The sequence below is a fragment of the Micropterus salmoides genome, unplaced genomic scaffold (genome assembly GCF_014851395.1).
Source record: "Micropterus salmoides isolate LMB-PRFRI ecotype aquatic unplaced genomic scaffold, ASM1485139v1 Ms_hic_scaffold_23, whole genome shotgun sequence".
Taxonomy (NCBI): Eukaryota; Metazoa; Chordata; class Actinopteri; order Centrarchiformes; family Centrarchidae; genus Micropterus; species Micropterus salmoides.
In genome coordinates, this window is record NW_024041484.1 from 10,800,972 (window position 1) to 10,812,858 (window position 11,887).

Consider the following 11,887-nt stretch of genomic DNA (forward strand, 5'->3'; position numbering starts at 1 on the left):
GTTTTCATGCTGACAAAGATGTGCTTTCCTCTTTGTGGGCTAAATATCTGCTTTGTTTCCATGACTCAGAGACTAAAATAGTAAAGCTGCCACCAACTCTGAACCGAGGCTCTTTGTAGTAAAAAAGCCAAATTACTTTGAACACACAAACACCGCAGTGAATGGTTAGCAAATGGGTGGTATGTGAATTACTCACTGTGTAAAACTGGCACACAAATGCTGAGTGAACACATTCACTTGGCTTTTACTTTCTTCTCAGGATTCTCCAGTGTGTAACAAAATGTAAATTGTGCCATTGAACACATTTTCTTTTTTTCATACCATAAAGTAATCCCATCATTCATAATCTGGAAGTTGGTGGAGATGTACAAAGTTTACAAAAATGACATCCAAACTCTAAAAGTGTTATGGACCTGGGCTTTCGTTTCATCGGAAAGAACATGGAAACATCAAGACAATAATATCTATTTACTTGTCAAGAGTCAAGTGATGTCACTGTTATGACTAAAAGAAAATTGGAGTATTATAGAGCGAGAAAGAAAGCCTGTCTGTGTCATTTTCCGGTCAGTAATTGTCAGTGTCAAGATCATCTAATCAGAGAAAATATACTACTGCCCCCTTGTGGATTCAGAAAACACCATGACTGTAAACAAGTTAATTCAAAGGATCGACCATCTACTATATTTATCAAACCATTCAATTACCCCTTGTGCCTTGAATTGAAGCATTCACATTCTACACTAATTTATTATTTATTCAGGTTTCCCCTTTAATATGTCAGCTGGTATGTAGATTACACCAACCAGGAACCAACCACTTTATATATATTATTTTTAATATTTCTCAAAAAGTTCCTTATAAGGTTCCTTTATTTATGTGAAATACAGGATTTTCTTTTGGTGGGAACAACTTGTGATTCACCACAGCCACCCTACATCTATAAGGAGTCCTTGAGCAAAAGTCTCATTAAGATGAGATGAGGATGGCACAAACAGCATCTCAGGAAAAGCAAATGATAATTTCTCTTGCTGGATTTATGAAGTCCGTGAACTGTTTCCTTGTTTCAGTGCTTCTTTGTTTTTAGCGTTGGTTTCTTTTTGTGCAGTTACAGTGGCATTATTTCTTGGAAAGAAATTTCATTTTGTTTCCTGGAGCAAAAGGAAAAGAAACAAACAAAAGGTTAAAGGTGAGAATGAGCCTACAGTACAGACTATGCTATCGCTACGACAAAGAAATTCTGGCTCAGAAATAACCTTACCCAAGCCTTTAAGAAACCTGTTAACCCTCCGGTGTTCATTCTCATGGATGGAGTCTAGATACTCCTGAACCCTCACTTCAAACAGTCCTGAGGAAAGAGAAGGAATCATGAATCACTGGATCGCCTCCTGACAGCGGGACCTCTTCTTTTTCCTGCAGCTCTTTACCTCTCAGAGCCTGCCTGTGGAGCTCTCTCTCCTGGATGAACCAGCCAAACATTTGGGTCTCCATGAAGACCTCCAAGAAGCGACGCACAGTCTTAGACGGGACTGCTTTACGAAAACCCTCGCGCTGGAAGGAGCAGGGGACTGGGGAGGAGGAAGAGGAGGAGTAACCGTCTTCCCGTTCACCAATGATGAAGAGGGGATAGTGGCCTACCAGCTCCACGAAGAAACGAACAAAGGCCTCGGACACAACAGTGCTAAGATGGCCAAAGTCTGAAAAGAAGAGGATAAACATTGTAATATATACAAAAAGTGCTGCTGAACTCGCTCACTTGCAAAACTAAGCAGCTTTTATTGCTAGTTTTCAGCATCAGTCCTTGTTATGTCTCACCACTGGGTGTGTCTCCTCCTCTCTCATTAGCGAGATCTCGTCTCCTCTCCAGAACATTCTCCAGGGCTGATTGAAGCTTAGATGGCAGGATGGAGTCCTCATCATCCATCTAGATGTGACAAAACAGGATAGAAATTTAATTTAAAGGTATGTTAAGGATGAAATAATGTGTTCCACGTCCATACAGATCATGCAAAGCCACAAAAAACATGAATCAATCAGGATTCGATGTATAGCCTACCTGTCTGAGAAATCGACTGTTTCCAAGATCCACAACAAGAACCTGTGCACAGAAAGCCTAATTATTGGAATGTACAACATTTTTAGCATAATTGCCACAAAGTAGTGTTTCTCTGACCTCCTCCAGGGGCAGCTCAGTGAGCTGGGGCAGTGAACTGGACAGCAGGCCTACGATGAATGGGGTTGGAGTGCAGACGATGTCAAGCATAGCCGAGGGCAGCACAGGGATGTAAGTGTGCTGCCATACAAAGGGATAAAGCAGTGCCACAACAGCATGGCAGCATTGGGAGAGAGTACTGCAAGAAGAGATGGGAAAAATGAGTATGCACTGACGACGCTGGGGACATGATGATTTTGTCTCCATAACTTTTTGAAAGCTTTTGTAAAAAAATGTTCCTAAAAATAGTTTGTACCAAGAAATGTTAACTAATGACTAATGAAAATGCTTTGAGAAAGGTTTATTTGCACAATTAGAAAACATACAAAGCAATTTAAATATAGAAGAGACAAATGTGCATTGTCCAAATAAGTAACAGGCTTCTGATTACTGCATTATTTTCTGTTATATTTTTCTATTTATGAATTATTATCTGCCAGTTGATTTTTTTTGTTTTCTTTTTATAAATGAAGGCATTTCCACCCTAAATTGGAGCAGAAAATGCCTCCAGAATGCAGGTTTTTAAATTAAGTGTCAATTAAGCTCAAAATGTTTTGGGAGAAGACCCCCAGACCCTCCACTCATTATTCAGCATTTCAGATTAATTCAAAATAGTTTTAAAAACTCTTCTCATCTTGTTTTTTAATCATCAAGTCTTGTGACACAAGTGTATGGTCATACCCCCAGTCTGAGCCCTTATGTCCCCACCACTTCTCAACACTAAGTGTTGACAGAGAGTTACTTACTCATTCTAACCACAGGAGGGTGCTATGGTCTAAAATACAGCCTCATCACTTAATATTCCCTAAAGTAACATTTCCCAGAGAGGGAAGCAAAGCCACATACTACTTTTATTTACATCACTCAACTTTGCATTCCAGTCCTCTACTACTGTGACCACTCTCTCTGACTCCCACTGGCTTGCTCTTACAGAACAAACAAGCCGGCCCCAGCACAACAACTCAACAGGCCGCTCTTAAAATATCTCTCTGGCATGTTCCCTGAATAAAACTGCGAGCTGTCTTAAATTGATTTAAAAATGTGGGTCTGGGGCCACCTGTATTTCTTGTATTTCCATAATGAAAGCTTCCCTGATGCTTACACCTAATATACAAAAATGACATAAACAGTAGAAGAAGGATGTTCTGTGTACCCTCTTATTTTAGGAGGCATCAAATGAGCTGTCACATGAAGGGGGAGATACGTATTTCTGCATGCTGTGTAACCCTACAGGATAAACGGCTCCACGGAATGGACCAACCTGAGTTTGTCAGCAGTGAAGATGACCCTTCGCTCCAGCAGCAGAGACCCAAATACTCGAATCAGCAGCCGCAGACTCAGGCAGGAGAACAGACATTCAAAGTCCACATGCTCCAGGCGTGAGTCAGAGGGTCGACAGAGCTCCATCACCTGGGGATAAGATGGAGAAAAGATGAAACTACAAAGCTATAGAAGACCATAACAGACTTAAATTTCTCGTACAACTTCTTTTTAATTGAAAATTCATATTTTTGATCTTGACGAAAGCTGAATGACTGAAACATTACATGGAGCTAGCTATAACATAAATTAAAAAATTTGTATGCCAAATATTTGTCACACACTCCAGCTACATGAGTATTCTCCCCTTTAGGATTTGTGCTGCCAAAATCGTTACATGAGCAATAAAGTTTCAATGGGCAAATATAATTTTCAAAAACAGGTTATATACTTGTCTTTTGTCTAAGTCCATGGTCTGAATTTCAGTATTTCAGAAGCCATGCCATTTCAGCTGTTCAGCTGTTGTTCTAGATAGCCCGCGGTGTCACTCACCTCGGTGCCTGAGCCAGGGAGGAAAGTTTTAATGGTGATGGTTCTGCCTGGAGCTGGAAACTGAGCCTCCATGATGGCTCTCATAAAAGGCTGCACAAGGGCTGGAGACAAAGCCCTCCGCCTCTCCACCTCATCCAGCACCTACAGTTCACACAAATATATACACACACACACACACACACACACACACTTGTATACTACATTTGTTTATAATATTTACGTGAATGATTTAATCATAGGGGACCAGTGCCAGAGGTTTACCTTGTTGAACAGGTTGAAACAACCAAGGTGGCTAACAATACAGTAGACCTCTGGTAGACGTTTGCCCTTTCCACTGGGCTGAAAAGAAATTTCTTTGGATTAACAACTGGGTTTTGAAAGTATTTTGTAAGTAGAAAAACATTGCTGAATTCTCCAAAAAAACAAAAAAACAATTAAAAGACAGTGTAATCTCTTCCAAAATTGGAGTTGCAATGTTTTCTCATGACAGAAGATAATAATTCTTATTATCTTATAATAATAATTCTTTAATCTCAAGTACATTCTGGCAATATAAAAGTTTGAAAAACCACAACACACACATGCTGTAGAAATACATATGCAAAGGCACACACATACACACTTTCCCAGTCTCACACACTTCCTCCCAGACTCTGAGATGGACCGTTTTCCCACAGCCATGCCGACTATTTTGGCACGCATATTTACTCAGCCGTCATCGTGGTATTTAGCCACTTCCTGTCCAGTAGCAGCACACTTATTTATTCTATTCATTTCTATTTACCAGTAAACGCCGGCAGTATCCAAACCTCCTGTTTCCATCCTCTCCAGTCAAAACAAAGGAGAACATCTCGCTGTGAGGGATGACCCACAACAAATACACAAATAAACACGTGATTAGCATATTTTGTTTGCACAAAAAATACACATAAATAGCCTAATTATATACATTCAAATCAGCAGTTGTGTGTATCAGGGGTTAAACAGTATGTTTTCTAGTGGTAATGACAGTTTAGTTTTCAGTGTCTATTATAGCGAGTTGCTAAGGGAGAGAAATGGCTCTGGGGAGAGTATTTAAAACTATTTTGACCATTAAATTAACTTTAATTTATGTGGAATTTCATAAAAAGTGCAATAAGTTACTTTTTACACTCTCACCTTGGGAAGCTCTCCACCGGCTCCCAGTCTTTTGCATCAGGGAAACAGAACTGAGGAATGATCCTCAGCTGATCCTCCGTCTCCCTCATGAACTTGAAGCTGCGCTCCATCTGCAACATAACAAAAGTGGTGACACACATGGACTCCATTTTTGCTACTTTCATGCATTTTTATTAACTTAATTTCCAATACTATTTCATGCACATTTATCCGTAATCAGCCGGTAAAAGGTTGCGTGTTCTTATTAACATGTATAAACTTACAGGTTTAAATAGGAAAGATTAAATGCTGCAGTATGAACAAAGACAGCCTGGTGTGAAGCTTCTCCTTTGCTATTTCAGCTGTTTGCATTCCCAGAATCTTGTCTGGTGGACTTGGGCTCAGTCACATATTTTGAAATGTTTTAATGTTGACTTTTGTCTGCCTGGGGTAAAAGATGTAGATTTCTATTTCGAGGCATTTGGTCCCAAAAGGTTAAAGGGGGTCCTTCGGGGATTTAGCACTGCACTTCCATAAAGTATGTGGACTCACAAAAGACAGATGAAATTTATATTTTTTAAAGAATGGTCAAAACTGATGAGGCCAAGATATCCTGACTTTTTCAAGCTATCAAGGTGATTTATTTATCATTATACAACACAAGGTTGTACAACGAAAGTCCCTAGCATGAGTTCAAAACGACTAGATCCTATGTTTCCCATCATGCAACAGGATAGCTTCTTTTATTAGACCCCACTTCTTTCAAATCCCACATCCAGTTTGTAAAACAGACTTTTTTTTAAAAACGTAAACCCTCAAGCCCAAGTTTTAACTGTTGACATCATCAGGGCTTTTCCCTCTGGAGCTAGAGAAGATGTTATACAACTGTTTTCACAGGCTGAGCAGCAGGCCTACTCCACATCATGAGTTAACTGAATTTAAAATCTGTGGTTTCCTTCTTCAAAACAAAATTACCCACAAAAAGCAAACAAAGATTCAAGCACCCCTCTGCTTCTGACCTTCGGGGGGAACTGCTGCGTGACCTCTGGCAGGTAGTGGGCACCGGCCTTCGACTTCTGCAGTGACACAACTAGAAAATATTCAAAGAGCTGACGCTGGTGGAGCTCCCGTTCCAGGGAACTGTTGGTACCGTTGTAGTGGGCTTGAGCCTGGTTTGGCTGGCTGAGTATGGACTGGACTGACACGAGACGCTGACGATGAGCTGGAAAAGAGGAAAGTAAGAGACACTAGGGTTATAAATTGAAGATGTCAAAAAAAATTAAAACTCATTTCTGTGGTACCTTTCGCTCTTTCTTCAACTTCACTCTCAGAGTCACTATTTTCATCTGTGACTGCAAACAACAAAAATCAGTGTAAGCATTAGAAAATACAGAATAAAGTTGAATCGCTTCTGGATGAACATCATTTCACCATCATCACCTCTCCCTGAGCTTGTCTCAGCGAAATGATAGATCCTTCGTAGATGTTTCTTCCCGATCCGAGCCTCAAAGATGCTGTTGATTCTCAGTACAACCTGTTGGAAAAAAGTTCTGGCTCAGCATAAAGAAATACACAGCATGACATATTTCCTCAAGGATCAGAGCAAAATACCAATTAATAATATTTTGGCAGTGTTACCTGGTAGCCACACTTTAAATTAAAGCTGAACTTAATCTATAAATGTGATATAGGATCCAGCAAATGGTGTCTTGGCAGTCAAGAAGTCATATGGTAAGCATTAGGATCGTAGGATAAAACCTTTACTCTAGTTCAGGGATTCTGGATAAAATACATACACTGCTCTAAAATATGCGCTCAAACACACACCGTTGGGATCCTGCGGCATGTTCGGCTGTAGGGATCCCCAGGCAGCCAGGACGGGTGTTCAGGCCCGGTGGGAGTTGAGGGAGGGCTGAGCTGGCGTGGAGATGAAACACCCGCGCTGCCGGTGCTGTGGGTCGACTGGTTGGTTCGCCGCAGGTCCAGCAGCTTAAAACTCCTGCCTGAATTCTGCCTGAAGAAACCGGGCCTCGAGGTCTATAGACACAAATCATTTAATACATTTGCATGATCATTTATATAAGAAGTGTTGTCATTGTAAAGTATTATGCTTGGCTTGTACTGCAAGAACCTTGGTGGTATCGGCGCCAGGGGAGGAGGGCAAAGACTGCTGGGAGCACTGACTCTCCAACTCGATGTCCTCATATGGGTTCTCTTTGGATGAGTCTGAAGGGAGACCAAAGATGGCAACTTTCAAAACATGTTCATCATTCCTGTTAAAAGTTACAAAGTCTCATGGTTCAAACTGTATTTTTAGGCAGAAGCTGCCAGTGTAACATTCAATATGCGTGCATTTGACTTAATCCGTGAAACATGTTGATTGTTTTCTGCAGAATGTAGTTCACGAAGAAGTGGAAAAACACCAGAAACAACATTCAACTCATGTGGTAACAAACTGATTCTAGAAAATATCAGGCACATATTCAAGAAAATGAGCTGCAGCCCCATTGTACAGTCCACATCTTGTGGATTCCATGTGTATTTGCCAAAAGGTCAACTATTTCTTTAAAAAGGGAAATCAGTGATGGATAATAAAGGTTTCTGACCTAGGATGTCTTCGTAATGATGTTCTTGAGACAGTGAGCGAGAGAAGAGCAGGCTAGTTGACCCTGCAAGGTCTTCAAACTCAAAGGATTTCCTGTCATGGTGAACAGAAAAGTGCAAATTAGTATATAGGTGCTTCTAAAGTCTGAATGAACTGAACCGTTACGACAAACCAAACTATTATATTTGGTTATATTTTGTGCCCTCTATACCTGTTGATGTTGTCTCTGACTCTCTCACCCCTAGGTCTCCCGTAGACGCCAGAAGGAGGTTTTAGGGCCGTTTTCACAGAGATGGAGGGCAGAGGGGGGAGGTTCCTCTGCCCTCTCCCATGCCTGGGGCCTGTAGCTGGATGCTGGAAGGTTCGTTGGGGTTTGGGGACTGGGTTGATGGGGGGCGCCCCTGGCTCTGTGTACACATTCTCATGGTGCTGCTTCCCCTCTCTGGCCCCGGAGGATTTCGCTGCACCAGTTTGTCCCACAACTTCAGATTCTTTCTTCTTCGTCTCTACCTGTTTGTCCTTGCTCGGTGGGCTGAAGTAGTTTCCGAGCTCTGGAGGAGTTTTCCCATGGCTCTCCCCCATAGCCTCCAGTTTTTTAAACAGAGTGAATACAGCTCTCTTCTCCTGGCTGGTTTGATCGCCTGTTCTCCTGTCATTGCTTTTCCTCAATGTCCCCACTGGCGGCTGCACTCCTGCCGTAGGCGAACAGGGCCTTGAATCCCCAAACTTTTCTACATTCTCTTTCTCATGATCTTGCTTTTCCTTGTGGACAACTCTAACGCAGTCCTCCCCTTTTTGGTTCTCAATGGGCTTGCTGCTCTTAAGTGTCCCTCTTTGCTGTTTCCCTGTTTCAACAGGCGAAGAGGGCCTTGAATCCTCAACTTTTCCTAAATTCTTTTTCCCATGATTTTCCTTTTCCTTGTGGGCTATTCTCCTGCAACCCTCTAGACTTTCCTCATCAGAAGTTTTACTGTTGCTTTTTGTCAGAGATTCTGACCTTTTTATGCTGGTGCACTGGCCCACAGTACCTGAGATAATGGGTGAGTGTGAGGGTTCCTTCCCCTCCCACAGAGAAATCTTGTCCTTGATGTTGCCTCCATTGGATCTGGGGAGCTTGTTGCCTACGTAAAGAGTGTTGTCATTGCTGTGAGGGTCAAAGGTCGGCCTCCTGTGAGCCATCATGGGTGATTCTTCCCTCTGGTTGCTCAGGTTGTCTAATGGGGTGAAGGGCAGTTTTGGAGCCCACTTTCTTCTTTGCCCAACTCCCTTGTTTTCAACTGAAGCAATATGGAAGCCACTTATTTCACCAAGACAGCCCTTGTTCAGCCTAAACACACAAAGAAACAACCCATTTACATAGTTACAAATTAACATAAAATGTTACTCATTCATCCCTGATAAATGTCAAACAACTAATAAATGTGCCAATATGGGATGTAAATGATCTTGAAATGATTATAAATGTAATGTTAAAGAGAAATAATGTACATCTCTCACCAACCCGAGTCAGCTAACACCACTGAGAGAGTGTGGTAGTGGTAATACAACAATGAAAATTAATAATAGTAATAATAATTATAGCAATAGTAATGATATAATAATAGGACTAATACAAATAATTGTAGCAGCAGTAATCAGGATCATTACCTGAATTAAATCAGAAAAAATGCAATAATAAGCAAACAAAAGGTTAAGTGACTGACTGCTACCAGAGTTTCTTGAACTTCCCAGTACGGTCACTGTGACTGCTAGTTAGGGGACAATTAGTCTTTTTCTGGCAACAGTGGGAAAATCCAGCCTGAGAGTAAATGCCAGAGGACAAGCCTATGACCGAGCATCTTCTTCTCATCAGCCTCGCTAAATAAACACATACTTGGACCGAGGCCCATTTCATCAAACTGTTACGTTTTAATAAATAAACAGGAGGAAATGGGAAGTCCTAAGTTGAAAGACCTTTCCTGACTTGTCCTTAATGAATGCAACGAGTAAAGAGCAACCTAAACCGTGTCACTTATTTCTCATGGTGAGGAATTTGTGAGGAAAATTTCCTATAGGGAAAATGTTCACTGATAAACCTATTCTGATACAAACCTGTTGACAGTGGAGTAGATGCAGTCCGGCCCGTTTGTCATTCTCTTAGCGGCTGCCATGATTACTGTACACCTGAGACAGAGAGGAAAGCATCTTTGTCATTGACATCCTTGTCAGCTTGGCTCCGAATGACAATTGGTGTTAGGCTGTTGTGTGTCACTGAAAAAGTGACACACAACATCTCTGAACACACTTGAAGGTATTTTTTTCACACCATGTATCAAAATGAGATCAAGATCTTTGGAAGGACTGACATTTTATGCAGCGTGGCCATTCATTCACAGCTGGTAATTTATTCTATTCAGGCACCAGCTAGGCAGACTCAAGCAAAAACATAACAGCCAGGGACTAAGTGCATCTCCCTCGAGTAGTTTATCACACAAACCTACATTTCAAATGTCATGAGGGAGCTTTTATATGATTAAATCACTCTTCTGTCCCTTTTAATGTGTTGTTAAATGCTTCTTATTCTGCCGCCTTCTCCTCACAGGAGACCAATCTTTGACCCTGGTGGAGGCTTAAATGCTCTGCTCTCCTCTTCTTGACTCTCATGCTTTCACATCTCTAAGGCCAATGTTTCAAAGTTCGGTGGCCTCTAAGATAGTGCTTTGTAATTTCCCAGCTCTGAGGCTGGTGTCATTTGTTTAGTAGTCCAAATGAAAGTGTACATGAGCAGAGGGACTGCATACTGCCCTTAAAGACACAGGCTGTGGCTGACTAGCTGGGAAACAAGGCATCCAGATACATAGCTAATGTGTGACATCAAGTCATCCAGAGCTGTTAATTAATTACATCACATTTTTTACAATTATTCAAAAGATGGCGGTTGCAGTTTTCATTTTGCAAGAGGCTGCCTTTAGGAAATACATATGTCCAGATAACTTCCAAACAAGGTCACGTTTTTTTACCTAAATAAATATGCCATATCTTATTTCCCCCCCTCCCAAGTTGATTTTTTACAGTTATGAAAGTATCTAAGAAAATATAATGACATACAAGACAACACAGCCTGATGAAATCCCACTGTACGCATCACATTTTGTACATTGAAAGTACAATATTAAGTCTGGCTCTTACCTGCTGCTGCCGTACAGTTCCCATGTGTTCATTAGTGAAATGGGAGCATAATGCAACCAATGCTGCTACAACAGTATCCATTGGTATAACCTCCAAACCACCGTGGTATGCTGTATGTCCAGGTTAAACAGTCTGCAACAGGTTTCCTAACTTGATTTAAGCCTTGAGGTGAGTCATCAGATGTTTAATTGAATGAGAATAGAGACATAAGGGTCTCACCTCGAACCACTGGACACTTCTCTCCCTGTCTCTTCTCCAATCTTCAACTTTCATTCACTCTTTCTCTCCCCACAAACCCTGGATATGACTTCCTCCCTCTCTCTCTCTCCCTCTCCCTCTCTCTCTCTCTCTCTCTCTCTTTATGTCTATCAGCTGCCTGCCTCTCTCACAGCTGACATTATGAACAAGCTATGTAGGATGAATGAATGACTCTTAACACTGACTGAACTAAGTAAATGCCATACTCTTGCCAACTAGCTGCAGGGAAATTACTGATGCATGGGACAGACATTATTGTAACACATTATTTCCCTCCAAATCTGAGGTTCGTTGGAATTCACATCACAACTGCTTCTTAGCTACAGTTGCTCATGCAGCTGTAGCATACCAACCCACCCTCCTTGCCTTATGGTGTATATTTACCTCCAATAGGAAATGAATAAGAGAGCCCCAATGAGTTTTGCAAACTGCAAGTGAAAAAAGAAATGAAGATTCCTTTGACACAGTTACATCTAAAGAGAAACCAGCTGTTTAAATGTCATGATACAAATGAACTCACATGGCAAAGAGGTAATACCTAAAATGTCAGAGGCATGAATTCATAAATCAGTAATGTATTTTGTTCTACATTTAATCAATAATAAAGACTTCCAAGGTTGCAACATATATGTGATGGCAATTCAAGTTTTCAAATTAATAGCTTAGGCAAACACTTTCTTTCTGTGAATTTTATTCAA

The 11,887-nt window shown here is 41.2% G+C and overlaps 1 protein-coding gene across 2 annotated transcripts; it reads right to left on the bottom strand.

Moving 5' to 3' along the window:
* Positions 1-220: 220 nt before the first annotated feature.
* Positions 221-11,224, bottom strand: LOC119918432 (DENN domain-containing protein 2A-like). 2 transcript variants are annotated; one of them, XM_038739177.1, is made up of 20 exons: positions 10,932-11,224; positions 9,855-9,926; positions 7,975-9,090; positions 7,765-7,856; positions 7,290-7,384; positions 6,986-7,195; positions 6,599-6,692; positions 6,460-6,510; positions 6,178-6,380; positions 5,180-5,289; positions 4,806-4,875; positions 4,283-4,360; positions 4,022-4,162; positions 3,471-3,619; positions 2,171-2,348; positions 2,054-2,095; positions 1,813-1,921; positions 1,425-1,694; positions 1,259-1,345; positions 221-1,148 (listed from the first exon to the last, which is right to left on the bottom strand). In XM_038739177.1, the coding sequence occupies exons 1-20, from the start codon at positions 10,961-10,963 to the stop codon at positions 1,117-1,119; spliced, it is 3,231 nt and encodes a 1,076-aa protein (XP_038595105.1). In that variant the 5' UTR covers positions 10,964-11,224; the 3' UTR covers positions 221-1,116. The 2 variants fall into 2 exon arrangements, with proteins under 2 accessions (XP_038595105.1, XP_038595106.1); XM_038739178.1 differs by having other exon boundaries at positions 11,151-11,200.
* Between the last annotated feature and the right edge of the window lie 663 nt (positions 11,225-11,887).